The sequence below is a fragment of the Oncorhynchus keta genome, chromosome 19 (genome assembly GCF_023373465.1).
Source record: "Oncorhynchus keta strain PuntledgeMale-10-30-2019 chromosome 19, Oket_V2, whole genome shotgun sequence".
In the NCBI taxonomy this organism is placed as follows: domain Eukaryota; kingdom Metazoa; phylum Chordata; class Actinopteri; order Salmoniformes; family Salmonidae; genus Oncorhynchus; species Oncorhynchus keta.
The window spans coordinates 75,792,411-75,813,155 of record NC_068439.1 but is presented as its reverse complement, the minus strand read 5'-3'; the positions used below and the strand labels follow the sequence as shown (position 1 = coordinate 75,813,155).

Below are 20,745 nucleotides of genomic sequence, written 5' to 3'. Positions count from 1 at the left end.
GGCATGCAGGGACAGCCCTTGAGACCTAGGCTGGTGGTGGTGGATGTCCTCTAGCTGTGTGCTTGTGTGGGGCTTTGTGTATTTTGGGATTTCGTTTTCACTTCGACACCTACCGAGATTGGGGCCCTGAAGGGGACAAACGCCTCTGCTGCTAACACTGTCCACTCTCAATATTATCAGGCTTACGTAAAACCCACCCAATGATTCAAAAGTGATTGCAAAGACCTAGGTGTCCTGATCCTCTTTGCCTCAGTCGACCTACTCTGAATCCATGTATGTATTGGCATATTTTCACTTGCTGTGCAGACGAAAACATTGCTAGTGGGACACGATGCTCTTAGGGACTCATGAGGTTGTTCTGGTTGCTTCTCTCCTAGTTGTGTACTGTTTGCTGAATCTACGCTAGCGGCATGTCTATAAACATGGTATCGCTAATGGATTAGGGTTAAATGGGTGAACAGGGGCAAGTGTTACTGAGTGGACCGTCCTGGCTAAGTAAATGTAGTAAGAAGTGGTAGTTGCATCACTTGGGGTCCACTCCAAGGAGATACTAGGAGTTGAAAGAGACTGGGCGCCATGGCAATTTTCATTTAGTGTCTTTGACTGGTCAGTCCTTGAGTAAACATTCCTAAACCTTGGAAGAGTCATGCAAGGATGAGGAACCAATTTTTATTATCTGAGAATGTTTTACATCTTATCTGGTTCATAGTCGCCTATCTAATCTGCAATCGGTCAGATAAAACCATTATTACTTGAGACGGGACAAACACTTTTTTCTGTGGTTAACTTCCTCGTAATATGGTTACATATTTCTAATGACCATTGAGGAGACCAATGGCTGCTCAGGGGGTGGGGACACAGGCCAAAAACACTCAATTGTATCCTTACAAATATCTGCATAGGGTTAAATCAGATGCCAAGTTGATGAGAAACATCTAGTTAATGTTTAGTTTATTATTTTAGTATACTCCTTTCCCATGGAACCCGATGTTATTGTTTTACCAGTCATGTGTATAAATAGCCAACAGGAATGACGAGTTACAAACACCTTCATTTGTTGCTTTATTAAGAGATGGAGGCTGTCTGTGTTCTGCTGCTGTTGCTGAGCTGCTGTAGTCTGTCTGGTGCGCAAGTTGAGAGCAGTAGTGAGGGAAACGTCACAAACGAAATCTCTCAACGCTTTGACGACAAAGTAGGAAACAACTTGATGAAAGAGCCGATGGAGAGTCTCGGTGAAGTGGCAGGCACCACCGGCTCCCGATCGGACATCTACACTGTGCTGAGAGAACTTAGTGCCAAAGTGGAAGATCTGGAGAAGGCAGGTAATGGTGAGTGAGTAACTGAGCATGATATGGTGTTCTTGCTACATTTTGTAATATTGTGAATTGCCTCAATGGCCTGTACTTCTAAAGCCAAAGTTAATTTCAATCAGTTTTGGTGTGTGTGTGTTCTTGAAATAATTTACACTTGTTTCCTCACAGAGAGAACTAAGGTGGCGTTCTCAGCATCACTTTTCCCATCATCTCAACACAGAGGGCCCTTTAATATTGACACCACCCTGATATTCACAAATGTTATCACAAACATTGGCCAAGCTTACAACTCTGGAACAGGTAGTTTATTTTACAGCATAATTACTGTTTCTAATTTAATTTATGTTGAGTTGTAATATGAGCTCAGAGGGCTTTGATATACCTTCGGACATCAAACATGCAAGTCAACTATCCTATATAAATTGAACCAAAAGGAATTCATGTTTATCACGAGTATGATGTTGAAATGAATGCATCTATTGCATGCATCTCCTCTCTCTGCATTGCAGGTGTCTTTGCTGCACCGGTGAGAGGGGTCTACTACTTCACGTTCACTTGCAATTCTGGGACTACAGGAAAAGTGAATGCGGCCCTGTTGAAGAATGGCCAAAAAATGGCTGCAGTGATTGAAAATGGTCATGTTGACAGCATGGGGTCAAATAGTGTAATACTGCAGTTAGATGAAGGTGATCATGTTAACATTATCCTCTGGAGTGACAACAGCATCTATGATAATGGATACAGGAGCACATTCACTGGTGTCCTGCTCTTTCCAATGTGAGGAGAGCGTACCATTTGCTTTTTGTATGTTTAATGATTGTAAAGTTTTGTAGGAATGTATGTACGATAATCAAACACTGATGCTCGTCTTCCTTCAGGAAATACTGCAGGTGCATTTCTCCAACGTTTATGCAAACAGGATTGTGAAGGTTTTACAAATGTATGATTTATAAAGATTCTTAATCACCAATACAGTAAAACTGGTTTATCAGATGTCACAGATGCATAGGAACCCCCCCACTAAGATACCCAGCACTAACTACAGTGAGCCTGAGCACACTGTACTAGAGCATATGTGTAAGGACCGACGCCAGAGATGAGAAGCAGGTACGGGGAGTCAACATTTAATCAGGAACAAACAAGTAACAGGACAGGAACAGTATCAGCACACGGGTAAACAAGGATAAATGACAATCAATGCAGAAGCAGGGAACAGAGTTGGGAACCAGACAGATATAGGGAAGGTAATGACAGAAGTGATTGAGTCTAGGTGAGTCCAATAATCGCTGATGCGCGTGACGGGGGGAGGCAGGTGTGTGTAATGATGATGGCAGGAGTGAGAAGTTCTGGTGAGCCTGGTGCCCTCGAGCGCCAGGGGGGGAAGAGCAGGCGTGACAATATGTTTAGTTGAATTGAATTTATTTAGCTTATTTAACCAAGGAGCCTCAGAAACTGAATGTACCATACATACTGCAGTGTCACAGAAAACAGATTTGTTAACATAACCTGGTTTAATAAAATCATTTTTGTTCTGTTCTGGAAAATAAAACAAATATAAGGATCCAACCTAGCCATGTCTCTATAATGTTGTTTTATTTGTTTAAACATTGGTGATAGAGAAACCAGTTCTTGTTATCATCAATATCTGCTATTTCAAGATTTTGTCAGTTGGCCATACGGGTATTATGTTTAGTTATTTTCTTCCTTTACTTCTATGGATAAAACATCGACATACATTTTATGGGAATATTGTGGAATGCTCCTTTAATCAAAATATGCTTTTATGTCTTTGATGTTTTATTACCGTAAAAAGTGAAGGGTCGGTGATGTCATTTGTTGACGCACAGAGTGGAGTGAACTTTGCTGATACCAGGGTTGCAAAATTCTGGTAATTACGGCAAAATTCCCAGGTGGTCCAGAAATCCCAGTTGGAGGAGTCCAGGATTTCCTGCTTATTCCCATCTGATTCCAGGAATCTTCTAGCCAGGATTTCTGCAATAGCTGGGGAATTTTTAAAAGTTGCCTGAATTTCGAAACCCTGGTTACATTTTAAATAAACCAATCCATATATATCTAACTCAACATATGAGGACCAGTCAGACATCTCAGCAAACCTCTCCCACCCGGTTCGTTGAAAGCCCTGCGATGGAGTCGGTTTTGGCTGTGGTGGTGTTGCTTTGCTGTTGTGCGGTTGAGACTCAGACAGAGAGTGAGGTTGACGGGCTGCTGAGGGAACTGACAGCCCGGGTGGAGAAACTGGAGAGTGAGTATAATGGTAATGTTGGCCATTACTTATCATTGTCCCTAGACTTAGCTTCTTTATGTGTGTCAGTATTCTTACGGGTGTGTGTGTGTGTGTGTGTGTGTGTGTGTGTGTGTGTGTGTGTGTGTGTGTGTGTGTGTGTGTGTGTGTGTGTGTGTGTGTGTGTGTGTGTGTGTGTGTGTGTGTGTGTGTGTGTGTGTGTGTGTGTGTGTGACGGAAGTTGCTGTTCATCATGCTCTGTCATTATTTCACAGTATCTTTGGAAAGAAGTGCAAAAGTTCAGGCTGTCTGGCTTCAAACGTTTGATGTGTTGTAATCTGAACATAATGTCTTTTTACAGGCAAACCAAAAGTGGCCTTCACCGCTTCACTTATGGTCAATGATGAACATTATCACTTAGGACCTTTCGACGAGAACACCACCGTGGTGTATAAAAAGGTCATTACAAACATTGGTGAAGCATATAACCCAGATACAGGTATTTACCCACTTGATAAGACTCTCAGTCTCTTGCACCTTTATGTATTTTACTGAGGTGTCTTTATGTTCATATTCTGTTGTGTCATAATCACACAAAGTTGTTTTTGTCCACCTTGCTTTCCCACCTGATGCAGGTGTCTTTACTGCACCTGTGAGAGGGGCCTACTACTTCACATTCACTTGCAATGTTGGGAATTCAGGGAAGGCGAATGCAGCGTTGCTTAAGAACGATGTGAAAATGGTTGCCGTCTATGAAACTGCCAACCCAAAATTCGGCATTTACCACGGCGGGGCCAATGGAGTCACACTAGACCTAGTGGAAGGAGACAAAGTCTATGTGGTTCTCTGGAGTGGCAGTAGCATGTTTGACAACAGCAGAATTAACATGTTCAGTGGTTACCTTCTATTTCCTATCACTACTAAGTAATAGTAAACGGCTGATATTTACATGGCAAGAAATGGAAATGCTTATTTCAACGTTTCATTAAAGGAATAATCCACTCAAACTGTCTTCTGGTGTTTTTTTCATTAGTCCATTGTTGATACAGTCCCAAAATGTTTTGCTCTGCTGGTATGAACTGGTAAAACTAACATTGCAGTAGTTGGTTGGACTTGACGCACCGGGGCTGCTTGTACACAACCTAAAGCCTGTCTGGCCTCACGTTGTATGAGACTGTAATCCATCACCAGGAAGACAAAATGTCAGGGGACAGGACTAACAAATCATCTCCAACATCTCGTGAAAACAGAAAGGTTGGACTGTTGGCCATGGGGCTAACAACCCCAACCCGCAAAAACAAATCACAATTCTACAATTAGATGCAAAAATCTCCCAGTGTCCCAGACTTGTATGAGCACCATTAGTGAAATCCTACGGGAAACTAGTGACTGAGTAATGGGAGCACTGAACACCAAAAACAAACTGCACTTTGGCTTTTCTAATATTTGAACAATGTTTGAGTCCAGAAAGCTGGCACGGGTTTCCAACAAAATGAGCAGATACAAGCTACAGATCCTGGAGGTGAGTGAAGTCAGGTGGACTAGATCTGAATCCACGAGGACCAGCGCTGGAGAAACAGTACCACACGCTGGTGTCGGTGGTGGACAAAGTACCCAGTTGTCATACTTGAGTAAAAGTAAAGGTACCTCAATAGAAAATGACTCAAGTGAAAGTGAGTCACCCAGTAAAATACTACTTGAGTAAAAGGATTTGGTATTAGATATAGTTAAGTATCAAAAGTAAAAGTGTTAATCATTTCACATTCCTTATATTAAGCAAACCAGACGGAACCATTTCTTGTTTTAAGGATAGCCAGTGGCACACTTCAACACTCAGAAACTGAATGTACCATAAATACTGCATTCTCACAGAAAACAGTTTTGTCCACATAACTTGATGAAATAAAATGCTTTTTGTTCTGTTCTGGAAAATAAAACAAAAATAAGGATCCTACCTACCCATGTCTCAATGCTGTTTTTAACAAAAAAATGTTTTAAATATTGGTGATAGAGAAACAAGTGTGTTTCTTGTTATCATCAATATCTGCTATTTCAAGGTTTTGTCAGTTGACCATACGGGTATTATGTTTAGTTATTTTCTTCCTCTACTACTACAGATAAAACATAGACATACATTTTATGGAAATATTGTGGAATGCTCCTTTAATCAAAATATGCTTTTTTTGTCTTTATTGCTCTATTACAGGGTCGGTGATGTCATTTGTTGACGCACAGAGTTGAGTGAACTTTGCTGATACCAGGGTTGCAAAATTCTGGTAATTACGGCAAAATTCCCAGGTGGTCCAGAAAACCCAGTTGGAGGAGTCCAGGATTTCCTGCTTATTCCCATCTGATTCCAGGAATCTTCCAGCCAGGATTTCTGTAACAGCTGGGGAATTTTGAAATGTTCCCAGAATTTTGCAACCCTGGTTACATTTTAAATAAACCAATCTATTTCAACATATGAGGACCAGTCAGACATCTCAGCAAACCTCTCCCACCCGGTTCGTTGAAATCCCTGCGATGGAGTCGGTTTTGGCTGTGGTGGTGTTGCTTTGCTGTTGTGTGGTTGAGACTCAGACAGAGAGTGAGGTTGACGGGCTGCTGAGGGAACTGACAGCCCGGGTGGAGAAACTGGAGAGTGAGTATAATGGTAATGTTGGTCATTACTTATCATTGTCCCTATGTTGGTCATTACTTATCATTGTCCCTAGACTTAGCTTCTCTATGTGTGTCGGTATGCCTACTGGCGTGCAGGAACACTGTGTGTCGGTATTCTTACGGGCATGCAGGAACCGTGTGTTTGTGCACGCATGCATGGTCAATGGAAGTGTGTGTTCATCATGCTCCGTCATTATTTCACAGTATCATTGGAAAGAAGTGCAAAAGTTCAGGCTGTCAAACTATCTGTCTTCAAACGTTTGATGTGTTGTAATCTGAACATAATGTCTTTTTACAGGCAAACCAAAAGTGGCCTTCACCGCTTCAATTAGGGTCAGTGATGAACATTATCACTTAGGACCTTTCGACGAGGACACCACTGTGGTGTATAAAAAGGTCATTACAAACATTGGTGAAGCATATAACCCAGATACAGGTATTTACCCACTTGATATGTATTTCAGCATTATATTAAAGGTGCAATCTGTAACTTCATTTTGTGTCGAGCGCTGTCCTGCTCCTGTAAACTGAGGGGACTTAGTTTGTTTAATCTTTCGGTTCTTGGCTGGAAGTGTTTGTAGTACCTTGAGTTGCCACTGGCAATGATGAACGATACAGATTGGACCTTTATGTATTTTACTGAGGTGTCTTTATGTCCATATTCTGTTGTGTCATAATCATACAAAGTTGTTTTTGTCCACCTTGCTTTCCCACCTGATGCAGGTGTCTTTACTGCACCTGTGAGAGGGGCCTACTACTTCACATTCACTTGCAATGTTGGGAATTCAGGGGTGGCGAATGCAGCGTTGCTAAAGAACGGTGTGAACATGGCTGCCGTCTATGAATATGCCAACCCAATATCCGGTATTTACCACAGCGGGGCCAATGGAGTCATACTAGACCTAGTGGAAGGAGACAAAGTCAATGTGGTTCTCTGGAGTGGCAGTAGCATATTTGACAACAGCAGAATTAGCATGTTCAGTGGTTACCTTCTATTTCCTATCGATAATAAGTAATAGTAAACGGCTGATATTTACATGGCATGACTTAGCAAGAAATGGTAATGCTTATTTCAACGTTTCATTAAAGAATTAATCCACTCAAACTATCTTCTGGTATTTTTGTCATTTGTCCACTATTGATACAGTCCCAAAAATGTTTAGCTCTGCTGGCCCAGCACCACGGGAAATGCAGGAGAGTCAATAAGGAAGAGACTAATTCTCTCCTTGTGATCCCCCTGCGTCACCATGCCCAGAGGAGCGGTGGCCTCCCTGATCAACCCTGACCCTAATGGTCAACTATCTAAGGCATGAACGGGGAAGGGCACATCCACGGGAACAATGGGGTTCCCTAAACTATGGGCTAACGCTCTTCAATAAAATTCCCAGCCGCACCTGAATCTACGAGCGCCCTATGCTGGGAATGCGGGGAAAACTCAGGGAAAGTGACATACACAAACATATGTGCAACAGAGGGCTCTGGGTGAAAATGGTGCCGGCTCACCTGGGGTGACGCTAGAGTGCCCTGCCTGTTGCCTCGATCCCCAGAGGAACCAACCCGGCACCGACCGGCAGTGTGACCTCTGCGGCCACAAATGGTGCACGAGCTGGAACCCCCTCTGGTCTCCCTGCGCACCGCCCCTCCCAGCTCCATGGGTATCGGAGAGGAAGTGCGGGAGGATGGAACCACCAGACCCCGATCTGAACGTCTGCGGGTAGCCAGCAGTTTGTCCATCCAGATGGACAGGTCCACCAGCTGGTCGAATGTGAGGGTGGTGTCTCTGCAGGCCAACTCCCAACGGATGTCCTCTCGCAGACTGCAGCGATAATGGTCGATCAGGGCCCTGTTGTTCCATCCTGCGCCGGCAGCCAGGGTCCTAAACTCCAGGTCGAACTCCTGGGCGTTCCTCGTCCTCCTGCCTCAGATGGAAGAGGTGCTCACCCGCCGCTCTACCCTCGGGTGGGTGGTCGAAGACTGCCCGGAAACGGTGGGTGAACTCCTCAAACTGGTCCAACGCCTCATCTCCCTCTCTCCACACGGTGTTGGCCCACTCCGGGGTTTTCCCGGTGAGGCACGAGACGAGGGACACCTTCTCACGGCCCGACGGTGTCGGGTGGACGGTGGCCAGGTATAGGTCCAGTTGTAAAAGGAACCCCTGGCAGTTCGCAGCCTTTCCGTCGTATTCCTGAATCAGGGAGAGACCAATCCCACTGGGACCAGGAGGAAGAGGGGCGCTCAGAGGAGACGAACCCCACTGGGACCAGGAGGAAGAGGGGCGCTCAGGGGAGACGAACCCCACTGGGACCAGGAGGAAGAGGGGCGCTCAGAGGAGACGAACCCCACTGGGACCAGGAGGAAGAGGGGCGCTCAGGGGAGACGAACCCCACTGGGACCAGGAGGAAGAGGGGCGCTCAGAGGAGACGAACCCCACTGGGTCCAGGAGGAAGAGGGGCGCTCAGGGGAGACGAACCCCACTGGGACCAGGAGGAAGAGGGGCGCTCAGAGGAGACGAACCCCACTGGGACCAGGAGGAAGAGGGGCGCTCAGGGGAGACGAACCCCACTGGGACCAGGAGGAAGAGGGGCGCTCAGGGGAGACGAACCCCACTGGGACCAGGAGGAAGAGGGGCGCTCAGAGGAGACGAACCCCACTGGGACCAGGAGGAAGAGGGGCGCTCAGGGGAGACGAACCCCACTGGGACCAGGAGGAAGAGGGGCGCTCAGGGGAGACGAACCCCACTGGGACCAGGAGGAAGAGGGGCGCTCAGGGGAGACGAACCCCACTGGGACCAGGAGGAAGAGGGGCGCTCAGGGGAGACGAACCCCACTGGGACCAGGAGGAAGAGGGGCGCTCAGGGGAGACGAACCCCACTGGGACCAGGAGGAAGAGGGGCGCTCAGGGGAGACGAACCCCACTGGGACCAGGAGGAAGAGGGGCGCTCAGGGGAGACGAACCCCACTGGTCCCAGTGGAAGATATTAAGAATTGATGGAATCTCCACCCATGTCGTTAACATCATAAAACAGCACTGTGGGAACGAACAACATGAGCTTTGCTGTGAAGTCTGGAGTTTGTTAAGATTGTGTGATTTCAGCCCTACTCGCGGGCGAACAACAGAAGATCAGGCAAGAGGTATACGATGGACCTTGTATTTTACTAAGACCTTGACTTCACCGATGACAACTCTTTTATCACACACCAACATCTACAAGCCAAAAATGGAGAGAATCCAGTCATTTGGCAAGCAAATATTTTTGTGATAATGATGATGATGGTGCGATCAGTTGGTTGTAGTTTTGGATAGAAGGCCTGGTTAACAACTGCAGCAAGACAAAGGTCATGAAAAATTAAAACATCTACAGAATATTGCTATTTTTAAAACAAGCGATAGAAAGCTGATTGCAATTTCAGTATAATCTACCTTAAACGACAGAACACACATTGCAACAAATATTATGGTTAAACTCAAATATACAAATTGATATATATATATTTTTTGGGAGACACAAAATTACAAACGGTATAATCTTTATTAATGATATCATAAATAGTACTGGCGGAGTTATGTCACACATGCAGCTAACAAAAATATATGGTCTGCTCTATCCAAAACTACAACCAACTGATCGCACCATTATCACAAAAATATATGGTCTCCTCTATCCAAAACTACAACCAACTGATCGCACCATTATCACAAAAATATATGGTCTCCTCTATCCAAAACTACAACCAACTGATCGCACCATTATCACAAAAATATATGGTCTCCTCTATCCAAAACTACAACCAACTGATCGCACCATTATCACAAAAATATATGGTCTCCTCTATCCAAAACTATAACCAACTGATCGCACCATTATCACAAAAATATTGTGGTGTAAGTAAAAATACTTTAAAGTACTACTTAATTATTTGTTTGTGGGGTATCTGTACTTTACTATTTATATATATTTTTTTAACTTTTACTTTTACTCCACTACATTCCTACAGAAAAGTATGTACTTTTTACTCCATACATTTTCCCTGACACCTAAAAGTTCTTGTTACATTTATTATGCTTAGCAGGACAAGAACATTTTCAAATTCACACACTTATCAAGAGAACATCCCTGGTCATCCCTACTGCCTCTGATGTGGCAGACTCACTAAACAGAGAACATCCCTGGTCATCCCTACTGCCTCTGATGTGGCAGACTCACTAAACAGAGAACATCCCTGGTCATCCCTACTGCCTCTGATGTGGCAGACTCACTAAACACAAATGCTTTCTTTGTAAATGATTGTCTTACTGTTGGAGTGTTCTGCTGGCTATCTGTAAATACACATTTTTTTAAATGAAATATTGCTATCTGGTTTGAGTAATATATGGGATTTAAAACAATTTATACTTTTACTTTTGATACTTAAGTATATTTTAGCAGCTACCTTTAATTTAAATACTTATGTATATTTAAAAACCAAAGACTTTTAGACTTTTACTAAAGTAGTATTTTACTGGGTGACTTTACATTTTTGGAAGGATAGAGTGGTGGAAGTCTATCCTGATTAAGAAATTCTATTCCTCTTGAAGTTCAGGGTGAGTGGTAGATGAAAACTCTCCCTCTCATTAACCTTTCCCTTCCTCTCTGGTGCCATTGCTTTCTCATTTCATTCACACATTCACAAAGCATTTAATGGGCAATGCCCCAGAACTCTGAAATATATTCTTCATGTAAACATCATGTGTAATTTATTATGAAATGTGTCAGCCTGTAAACTGTTGTCACTCTGGTGTTGCCCAATGTCTGCAGTTTGCAAGCAACCCATTGCATGGCACCTTGCCAATACACCAATATCGAAACAGCTGTCATACTTTGTAATATATAATACTTTTTCTCAGCTGAGGGCCGTTGTGTCACCGTTTCCTCCACCCCAGCAAATAATTCGTTTATAACAATGAGAACATGCTTTCTTGTACAGTACCTCTGTATATTTTGATAAGACTTGGACCCGTTCAAAGTGTTTAATGTAGCCCATTGTTCTCCACCTGCCGTGAAAAATTATCCCACGCTCCACCAAGCAATATCTAATTGAACAATATTAAAGACAAAGAAACATTTCAGAGCATAAAGATGTCAATGGTTCCCATTTGAAATAATAAGAACACCCACTATTTGATACTTGGGTCATTGATTTAGTCAACAAAGGTGTGAGTGCGCAAAAGTGATTGAAAAAGAGCATAAAGCATGATCTCAAGTCCTCTTGTCTAATTAACATACTATAGTGTAAACGTGACAAACCATGAAAAACAATATTATTCTCAAAATGCTTTATTTGTGTGTTCATACAGGCTATGTATTGCACATTGATATTGTAAAAAGGAGGCTACATTTGGCTATAACTTTAACAAAGGTCGATGTTACAATGTGTTACAATGTTACTCCTACTGAAAAGACCAAAACACAGTGTATGTTGCGGCTAAATGTGTAAGTTTATGGACATAGGCTACCTGAGAGGGACTACATATGTTTCTCTGCCAATCCATTCCTGATATCATCTTACCTTTAAAGATATAGCATAGAAATGCCTTTCCCGTTAAGTAGGCTGTTTGTGTATCATGGCTCCGTTATCCTTGAGAATAAAGTCCGATGTAAACAACACATTTAAACATAGGCCTATAGCTCAAACCAGACGCGTTCAATTATTTCGTTCATTTCCTCAACATTATGGGGTAACATAGAAGATGCTTCCATAGAAATGTTGTGATGCCAACAACCCAAATAAGGGTACCAAATGAAGGCGTAACTTAAATATTGGAATGTTAGGCTATAATGCTAATTTTCAAAAAGCGTTAATGCATTATAAGAATAGGCCCTATTACGCAGTTTGAATGGTGCCCAAAAAAGCATGTGCTTTTAGGATTGTGTAGCTCTCGCTGGGGCATCTCCGTTTTCCATGGTAACTATCTCCTCCTGCCTGTGCTCTGGTACTTTAGAAAACCGATCCGTTATTAAATCCGAATCACGTTGTGCATCGGTAAAGGGAACCGGTCCCCGCGTACCCTGGGCCTGGTCAGAGGTAGAGTCAGTGCGCAAAGTCGGATGATCTGCTTTTGGAGCCACCGCGGCTTCGGCCAGCGTCACTCCGTTCATCCGAGAAGAATCCGTAGTTTGGCTCTCTTGAATATAATCCAACCCAGATCCTTCCACAGGTTCATGTTGTACCCCAACAGCAGGAGAGACCAAGCTAAACGTCCACCACTTATCCTCTTGGTCCATGGTTGCGTGCGTAGGCAAGTTCACCGAGTCCTCTCCAGTGACACTTGGAGACCCGTGTCTGACTTCTGTTGGAGTTGCCAATTTGTTGTTTGTGGCTGGGAAGCTTTGCGCAGAGACCAAGTGTATTTTCGTTGGTCCAACATTCGCTGTTTTGGGCGTATTGTCGTCTGCGGAGACCGTGGGACTTTCACTACTGCTATCCGCCCACTGAAATGCCTCAGTCCCGGACGTCTCTGTTTTGATGGTAATTGGTGATCCCTTGGACCTCGTTTCGTCGCGTATACTAGCGTCCGTCTGCGTACCTGTGTGCATTGTATTATTTGGCACACTACTGGTGGTTATGTTAGTAGTAGTATTCGCCGCGACAACGGTCACAGCATTGGGGCTCGCAAATGACGAGGAGGCGGCAGACGTCGGTTTCCATATTAGGCTGTAGTATATGGCCAATATTATAGCCGCCAGAGAAACGGACAATACGTATGCGAAAACAGTGGCCAGTCTCACCCACTTTTTGTTAGTCTTCGCAGCCATTTTCGCCTTTTTGTCCCCCGTGTATGTGGCGAGTTTCCCCCGTTCCATGTTGGGCATGAAGTCCCTGTCCCTCATTTTCGACCTTCTCCCTCTTCGCTCCGCCGCGCCTTCCGTCTTGAAGGATTAGATGGTATCCACGGTGCAAGAGAAGACGCTTACCCGCTTAATTAACGCACACAAAATGTGTCTTTCACACCGACGTATCACTTCGTAACCAAACAGATTACTATCACGCTCATCTTGGCTCGGATATAACACAGGCTCACTTTATAAAGCGGTTGCACCATTCCGTTATTTACCAGGCATTTACTGGGAAGATAATGAGATGGTGCGGTGCGCTAGTCTCCGTGGTCCATGCGCTTTCTGCTACGCTCACTGCAATTGTTTATCCCAACGAAAGCTCTTGTGGGCGATTATTTAGAGGCTTTGCGTCCCAGCAGCGAGGATGTGATTAATTCGACTCATTAAATGAGGTAGCGTACAAGGGCGCCTCAGCAAAGTAAGTGGACAGTCTGGTCTCAAAACATGGTCGGGAGGCGGGCCTTTGATGAAGCGAGGAAATTTCAATATTTTTTTTTTACCCTGCATTGATCAATTTCACTGTCCTCAAATGCCATGATTTCAAGACATCAGACTTAATGAAAATAGGCTACATGTTTCTCTCTCGTTGCATTAGCCTATACTTATTGTAATCTGCATAAGGATAGATGAGTGCACATGGTGATCTTTCTTTTTTACGTCCATATAAAAACACAAAGATAAAAACTAACCATACTGGACCACATGCAACACACACAGTATGTCACCTATCAGCCTATAGGCTATATTATAGACCTATAGCCTGCCTGCCTGCCTGCCTGCCTGCCTGCCTGCCTGTCTGTCTGTCTGTCTGTCTGTCTGTCTGTCTGTCTGTCTGTCTGCCAGAACACCCGATTACAGGCAATTGACCAATGCCCACAAACCAGACACACTGAAGGTTATTTTGAATGATAAATAAAAGATCCCTGAAATGTCCCATACGCATAATTCATGAATCCCCCCCCCAGGATCTATTTTGGATTACTTTTTTTGTTGTTGTCATTGTTCAGTCATCATCAAATACTTGAACTACATAAAGTCTTGATGCACAATGAGTGATGCCTATACTTATTGAGCACATGCGATTGAGTGCATGGACAGCTCCGCGTAGTAAACCATTGGGACAAACAGAGGTATGAGCAAAGCTAAGGTGCACCTGTTGGTGTAACAGTATAGCGCGCACCACCGCTAACTAGCTAGCAATTTCACATCGGTTACATTGGAAATTGTGATAGAATACAGAATTGTCATCTTACTGAAATGTTACAAAAGCCCAAGAAGGGTCTCTCTGGTTATCAAAGTCTAATTTAATTTGAAGGATGGGGGAACTGCTTGATGAAGCTATTATGCACCATTGCGCCTAAGCCTATACTATAGCCTACTTATTCGTTGTAGCAACCTCTTAAGTTGAGGAAGGCTTTTATTTCTTACCCTTCTATTGTGGTTGGTTGAAGTTAGTGACACTTTTAACCTCGCTGATATAAGAACTATCTATCCATTTCTCACCAAATACATGTTCAGATCAGATGCTCAGATTACCAGACAAGGAAGGCTGTGCACAAATAATAATTTATTCAATTTCTGTAACTCTTTTCGTAGAATAACAAATACATTTAAACTACATTGTCTAGGCGGAATAAAAGAGCACGCGAGACCGTTTTTTCTTTTTACATGCAACAATCCATGGTTTCACGCTTCACACTTTAGTCACACACCGGCGTCGGCTGTGTCTCGATGATGGCATTGCGCGAATCACGTCAGCGCCATGACGCAAGCTACGTTCCAAAGCCAGCAGGCACAGGTCCGTGACGCACCAGGGACTGTCAAGGGAGGGGACCTTGTTGTTCTGGGACTCCATCCAACTAGCACAGCCAGGAATGCTTTTACAAGTTTCTCTTTACATAGACCATTTATATTGACTTCCTGTGTTGGGTCCAGACCTCTCGCATAACTGAATGTAGGCTATGAAAAGGTTCATCATGGTCCCCATAGCTGCCTGGTACCTTGATCTAAATTGGATTTGGTGATCAATCATTGATGCTTTAGTGTTTTCAAGGTCATTGTGGAGCATCATAGTATCATTTTCTGTCTTTGCACAAGGTATAGGCTTGAATAAGGGACATCCCAAATAAAAGTGCTCTTAAAAAAACAGATATTAACAGATACATCAAGGTTTTTAACAAAAACAAGGTTTTTCTGGATCTTACATAAAATTAGATTTGCATTTAGGCAGAGGCTCAAGGATAAAGCTCATTGATTTGTGCTGATGAGGGTCTTACTTTCTGCCAGATGAGGTGTGTGTGTGTGTGTGTGTGTGTGTGTGTGTGTGTGTGTGTGTGTGTGTGTGTGTGTGTGTGTGTGTGTGTGTGTGTGTGTGTGTGTGTGTGTGTGTGTGTGTGTGTGTGTGTGTGTGTGTGTGTGTGTGTGTGTGGTGAGAACTATAGCCCATTTATCCCTAATAAGCACATTGTCAACAGATGTTCCATCAGCCCCTAGTTTTACACAACCATATGCAAACCCAACACCGTCCACTTGTGTATGTTGTAAACATGTGTGCATATGACCAGATCTCTTCGTGAAATAGCAGTACATAAATTAGTAGCCTATGTCTGCACTACTGCTCGCGCCAACCACTGCACAGCTTAGGTGTGCGACTGAGCGTACCTGTATCTGTGAAAAGGGACATATTCTGTGCGCCATAACCTTTTCCATATTCCCTCTGGGATTTCTCTATGAATTTTGGATGGGTGGTCTCCAGGGAGGCAGAGACAGGGGCCACTGTGTTAATGTTGCTGACTGACAGCAGGCCTACGTCAGTCAGTCTCCCCTGGTGACTGTCTCCAATGGCGACAGCCTCCGGAACACATCTGTGCTCCTCTGCGTTTCATCCTCTAGAAAATGGGGGGAGTGAGTGTATCTGTAATATTTTAATGAAAAAATAAGCACACACTGTACATGCTTATTCCTGCAAGTGTGTGAAATGTAGAGGCCTATGTGTACTTTTTGCAGTTTTAGCTCTTTTTTTTGTGAGTGAGTGAGTGAGTGAGTGTGTGAGTGAGTGAGTGAGTGAGTGTGTGAGTGAGTGAGTGTGCTCATTCATGTGTAACTAGTGATCTAGTGTTAGAGTGACAGATGTAACCAGTCACTGCAGATTGGCAATCCACTTGTATCCATTTTGGAGCTCAGCAGGTGGCCTCAAAATCTGTTCTGGAACATGGCCACTATCATGACATCATGACTTCCTCTTTAGAGCTATAGTTAGCCCATCTGTCAATACTCCCGTGACATAATTTCCTGTCTTTACGTAGTTTTTTATGCTTTTGGGATCTTGTGACACAGTAACAAGAGTGTGTGTGTGTGTGTGTGTGTGTGTGTGTGTGTGTGTGTGTGTGTGTGTGTGTGTGTGTGTGTGTGTGTGTGTGTGTGTGTGTGTGTGTGTGTGTGTGTGTGTGTGTGTGTGTGTGTGTGTGTGTGTGTGTGCGTGCGTACGTATGTGTGTGTGGCAAAATCTCTTGGTGGCCTTTGAGCAGCGGTGTTGGGTAATAAAGTGTCTGGCGCCAACAGCAGCAGCTGGGCACTATAAAATCAGGGGAGGAGGCGCTCTGACTCTTTGGCGCTGCCAGGCACTCAATTACAGCCAATTAACCAATGCACACAAGCCAGACAGCCTGAAGGTTATTTTGTATTAAAAATAAAAGATCCCAGAAATGTTCCATACGCACCAACGGCTTATTCCTCTCAGATTTTGTGCACACATTTGTTTGCATCCCTATTAGTGTCCTTTGCCAAGACAACCAATTCACCTGGCAGGTGTGGCATATCAATAAGCTGATTAAACAGCATTATCATTATACAGGTGCACCTTCTGCTGGGGACAATAAAGGCCACTCTAAAATGTGCAGTTTTGTCACAAAACACAATGCCATACATGCCTCAAGTTTTGAAGGAGCGTGCAATTGTCATGCTGACAGCAGGGATGTCCTCCAGAGTTGTTGTCAGAAAATGTAATGTTAATTTCTCTACCATAAGCCACCTCCAACTTCGTTTTAGAGAATTTGTCAGTAGGTCCAACCGGCTTCACAACAGCAGACCACGTGTATGGCGTTGTGTGGGCAAGGGGTTTGCTGATGTCAATGTTGTTGCCCTACGGTGACGGTGGGGTTATGGTATGGGCACGCGTAAGCTACGGACAACAAACTTAATTGCATTTTATCGATGTCAATTTCAATGCACAGAGATGCCGTGACGACGAGATCCTGAGGCCCATTGTTGTGCCATTCATCAGCTGCCATCACCTCATGTTTCAGCATGATAATGCACAGCCCCATGTCGCAAGGATCTGTACACAATTCCTGGAAGCTGAAAATGTCCCAGTTCCTGGATCGACGTGTACGACAGCGTGTTCCAGTTCCCGCCAATATCCAGCAACTTCGCACAGCCATTGAAGAGGAGTGGGACAACATTCCACAGGCCACAATCAACAGCTTGATCAACGCTATGCGAAGGAGATGTGTCGCGCTGCATGAAGTAAATGGTCACACGAGATACTGACTGGTTTTCTGATCCAAGCCCTGAACTATTTTCTTAAGGTATCTGTTATCAACAGTATTCCCAGTTATGTGAAATCCAGAGATTAAGGCCTAATGAATTTATTTTAATTGACATTTATATTTTTGTTCAGTATGTTTTACATTTGTTTTTCATTCATATTATTTCAGCACTTTTGTATGGCTACACAATCTATGTTTCATATCTTACATAAAGAAGTGTCGTGTTTGACAGGTTTGAGGTGTTTGACAAGAATGTCCGATTTTAGCAAGGATGGGTGTGTGTGTCTGTCTGTCTGTTTGTGTCTCTCTGCGTGTGCGTGAGCGTGTGCGCACGAGTGTGCGTGTGTCCCAAAGTTATTATAGTTTTGTTATTTTTACTTTTTTATTTCTATTAGTTGTTTATTTGGAATTCAGATTAGTTTCAATTGTCAGACCTGATTGGCTAGTATTTACTTCATTTCAAATGTGTAGAAATATTTCTATTTTGTTTTTATATTATTAAGTTTCAGTTTTAGTTTTAGTGTTAGGGAGAGAAAACATGTGTGGCTTGGAGACATTATGTTGTCTATGTCTGGGGGACAGCAGTGCATAATGGGATGGGTCAGGTCATAGGTCAGGTTTAATAGGGCAATCAGCAGTTGCTGCATCCATTGTTTTACATATAAATTATGTGTACACATTGATTCTTGAACAATATAACTTATAAATGCCTCATTAGCTTAGTTTGATTGTCGGTCCCCATCAGAATCCAAAATATAAGCTTGTTTTACTCCAATGTTTGTAAATGTGAACAAACACTGCAGCCTCAAAACATGGTTAAAACTATAATCCTTGCAGATCTGTCTGTTAATGTTAGAGTGGTTGCAATTCTCCATCCCCATCCTTCAGCTTTTTACCAAAACAGTCGCAGAGTGGCTTTGTTATTGTTTAACCTGCTGATTGGTCCTTTAAATGATGAGGTCAAGTGCAATGTGACTTGGATTTAAAAGCAATAGCGCTAACACTGGTGTAAAAATATATGGCGGAAGGCAACTCTTTCTCACCCATGTTCACACCAATCCAATGCTTTTCACCTTAGTAGGACAAGTTAGCTACATAGCCTGTTTTTTCCCTGTTAGCTTGTGATAGTGATGTCGTCTCACATATCCCAGACCTTGGAGCATTGTAAGCTAGGCAAGCAACTCATCTGTCTAGAGGCTAATAGTGACATCGCCATCTCCTGCCAGCATTTACCCTCCAGATTCAGTAGCTTGAAAACGTCCCGAAAAATATTGAATAACGCATTGGAAACCCAATTGGATTTTTGCCCAAAATGTAGATAAAAACTAAAACAACATAATTCATGATAGTTTTTTTAATATATTTGAGTTAGTTAATTTTGGAGTCGAAGATAATAGTTTCATTGTTGTTTAAGTTATAGGTTTGTTAATTATTTTTACTTCAGTTTACTAAATCATTTTTTCATTATTTGTTTTCATTTTAATTTCAGTTTATTATAATAACCTAGGTGAATGCTCTGAAAAATGAGTCTTGATATTCACAACACCTCCAAAGATGCCTTTCTTTGTCTTTGTCATACAAACCAATACCCAAACTATCTTCACCTTATGGGTCTGCAAGCTGGGTCTGCAAGCTGTGCTGTGATTCATCCCTTCTGATTTGCCCACAACCAAACAGAATGAGGTACAGCCTGAGATAAAGGGTCTTGGTGCCTGATTCTAATTGGCCACCGTCTGCACATCAAACAGGCCTCTCTCTCTCTTTTCACCCCCAGCCACCTCAACTAGAGGAGATCAGAGAGAGAGAAAGAGAGGCATAATAGTTTTGAAACGCAATGAGTGAGTGTGCATGCACATTTATCTGTCAATGAGTTAGTGTGCATGCACCTTTATCTGTCAATGTGTGTGCATGCACCTTTATCTGTCAATGAGTGAGTGTGCATGCACCTTTATCTGTCAATGAGTGAGTGTGCATGCACCTTTATCTGTCAATGAGTGAGTGTGCATGCACCTTTATCTGTCAATGTGTGTGCATGCACCTTTATCTGTCAATGAGTGAGTGTGCATGCACCTTTATCTGTCAATGTGTGTGCATGCACCTTTATCTGTCAATGAGTGTGCATGCACCTTTATCTGTCAATGAGTGAGTGTGCATGCACCTTTATCTGTCAATGCGTGTGCGTGCACCTTTATCTGTCAATGCGTGTGCATGCACATTTATCTGTCAATGCGTGTGCATGCACCTTTATCTGTCAACGCGTGTGCATGCACCTTTATCTGTCAATGCGTGTGCATGCACCTTTATCTGTCAATGTGTGTGCATGCACCTTTATCTGTCAATGTGTGTGCGTGCATGCACCTTTATCTGTCAATGAGTGAGTGTGCATGCAACTTTATCTGTCAATGCGTGTGCATGCACCTTTATCTGTCAATGCGTGTGTGTGCACCTTTATCTGTCAATGCGTGTGCATGCACCTTTATCTGTCAATGCGTGTGCGTGCACCTTTATCTGTCAATGCGTGTGCATGCACCTTTATCTGTCAATGCGTGTGCATGCACCTTTATCTGTCAATGCGTGTGCGTGCACCTTTATCTGTCAATGCGTGTGCATGCACCTTTATCTGTCAATGCGTGTGCATGCACCTTTATCTGTCAATGTGTGTGCGTGCACAAATGTGTGTGTATACCTGTATCTGGGGGAGAGTGGGACATGAGACAGACACCAACACAGCCCTGAAAGGGGGCAGGTACTGCTCCACGTAAAATGTGACACACCGTGGTCACTGTCAGGTTTAGCACGTGCCCTGGTAACCCCCCCTGATATATCTAGTAGTTTTCAATTAAATCCCTTATTCATATAAATGTGGTTTCCTCATCCCGTGTATACATCTTGTTATTTATTATGTACGAAATGACATTTGAGAAAATCTTCTTAACACTGCCCTGTTTTTGTCCTACACAAGAGCACAAATAGAAGTATATCTCATACGAATCATAAAAATATGAATCCTATTTGGATGATACACTGTACGCACGCACGCACACACATACATACATATATACACTGAATATACAGTGCCTTCAGAAAGTATTCAGATCCCTTGACCTT

General features: G+C 43.4%; 2 protein-coding genes across 7 annotated transcripts; both read left to right on the top strand.

Moving 5' to 3' along the window:
- The first annotated feature begins 1,010 nt into the window (after positions 1 to 1,010).
- Positions 1,011 to 3,577, top strand: LOC118398869 (complement C1q-like protein 2). 2 transcript variants are annotated; one of them, XM_035794650.2, is made up of 3 exons: positions 1,011 to 1,322; positions 1,482 to 1,613; positions 1,823 to 3,577. In XM_035794650.2, exons 1-3 carry the CDS (start codon positions 1,073 to 1,075, stop codon positions 2,092 to 2,094), a joined length of 654 nt encoding a protein of 217 aa, XP_035650543.1. In that variant the 5' UTR covers positions 1,011 to 1,072; the 3' UTR covers positions 2,095 to 3,577. The 2 variants fall into 2 exon arrangements, with proteins under 2 accessions (XP_035650543.1, XP_035650542.1); XM_035794649.2 differs by having other exon boundaries at positions 1,024 to 1,328.
- On the top strand, positions 3,285 to 7,324 carry LOC118398870 (complement C1q-like protein 2). Of its 5 annotated transcripts, none has more exons than XM_052471336.1 (3): positions 3,285 to 3,576; positions 6,515 to 6,652; positions 6,940 to 7,324. In XM_052471336.1, the coding sequence occupies exons 1-3, from the start codon at positions 3,399 to 3,401 to the stop codon at positions 7,230 to 7,232; spliced, it is 609 nt and encodes a 202-aa protein (XP_052327296.1). In that variant the 5' UTR covers positions 3,285 to 3,398; the 3' UTR covers positions 7,233 to 7,324. The 5 variants fall into 5 exon arrangements, with proteins under 5 accessions (XP_052327296.1, XP_052327294.1, XP_052327295.1 ...); XM_052471334.1 differs by having other exon boundaries at positions 3,286 to 3,588; XM_052471335.1 differs by lacking the exons at positions 6,515 to 6,652; positions 6,940 to 7,324 and adding exons at positions 3,917 to 4,054; positions 4,191 to 4,562 and having other exon boundaries at positions 3,383 to 3,576.
- Positions 7,325 to 20,745: the final 13,421 nt, after the last annotated feature.

What these genes read in the sequence shown, in the direction of transcription:
- LOC118398869 (XM_035794649.2), top strand. Translation starts at nt 1,073, where the DNA reads ATGGAGGCTGTCTGTGTTCTGCTGCTGTTGCTGAGCTGCTGTAGTCTG. An exon ending in TCTGGAGAAGGCAGGTAATG is followed by an intron (nt 1,329 to 1,481) that starts GTGAGTGAGTAA and finishes GTTTCCTCACAG; the next exon opens with AGAGAACTAAGGTGGCGTTC. An exon ending in AGCTTACAACTCTGGAACAG is followed by an intron (nt 1,614 to 1,822) that starts GTAGTTTATTTT and finishes TCTGCATTGCAG; the next exon opens with GTGTCTTTGCTGCACCGGTG.
- LOC118398870 (XM_052471334.1), top strand. Translation starts at nt 3,399, where the DNA reads ATGAGGACCAGTCAGACATCTCAGCAAACCTCTCCCACCCGGTTCGTT. An exon ending in ACTGGAGAGTGAGTATAATG is followed by an intron (nt 3,589 to 6,514) that starts GTAATGTTGGCC and finishes GTCTTTTTACAG; the next exon opens with GCAAACCAAAAGTGGCCTTC. An exon ending in AGCATATAACCCAGATACAG is followed by an intron (nt 6,653 to 6,939) that starts GTATTTACCCAC and finishes CACCTGATGCAG; the next exon opens with GTGTCTTTACTGCACCTGTG.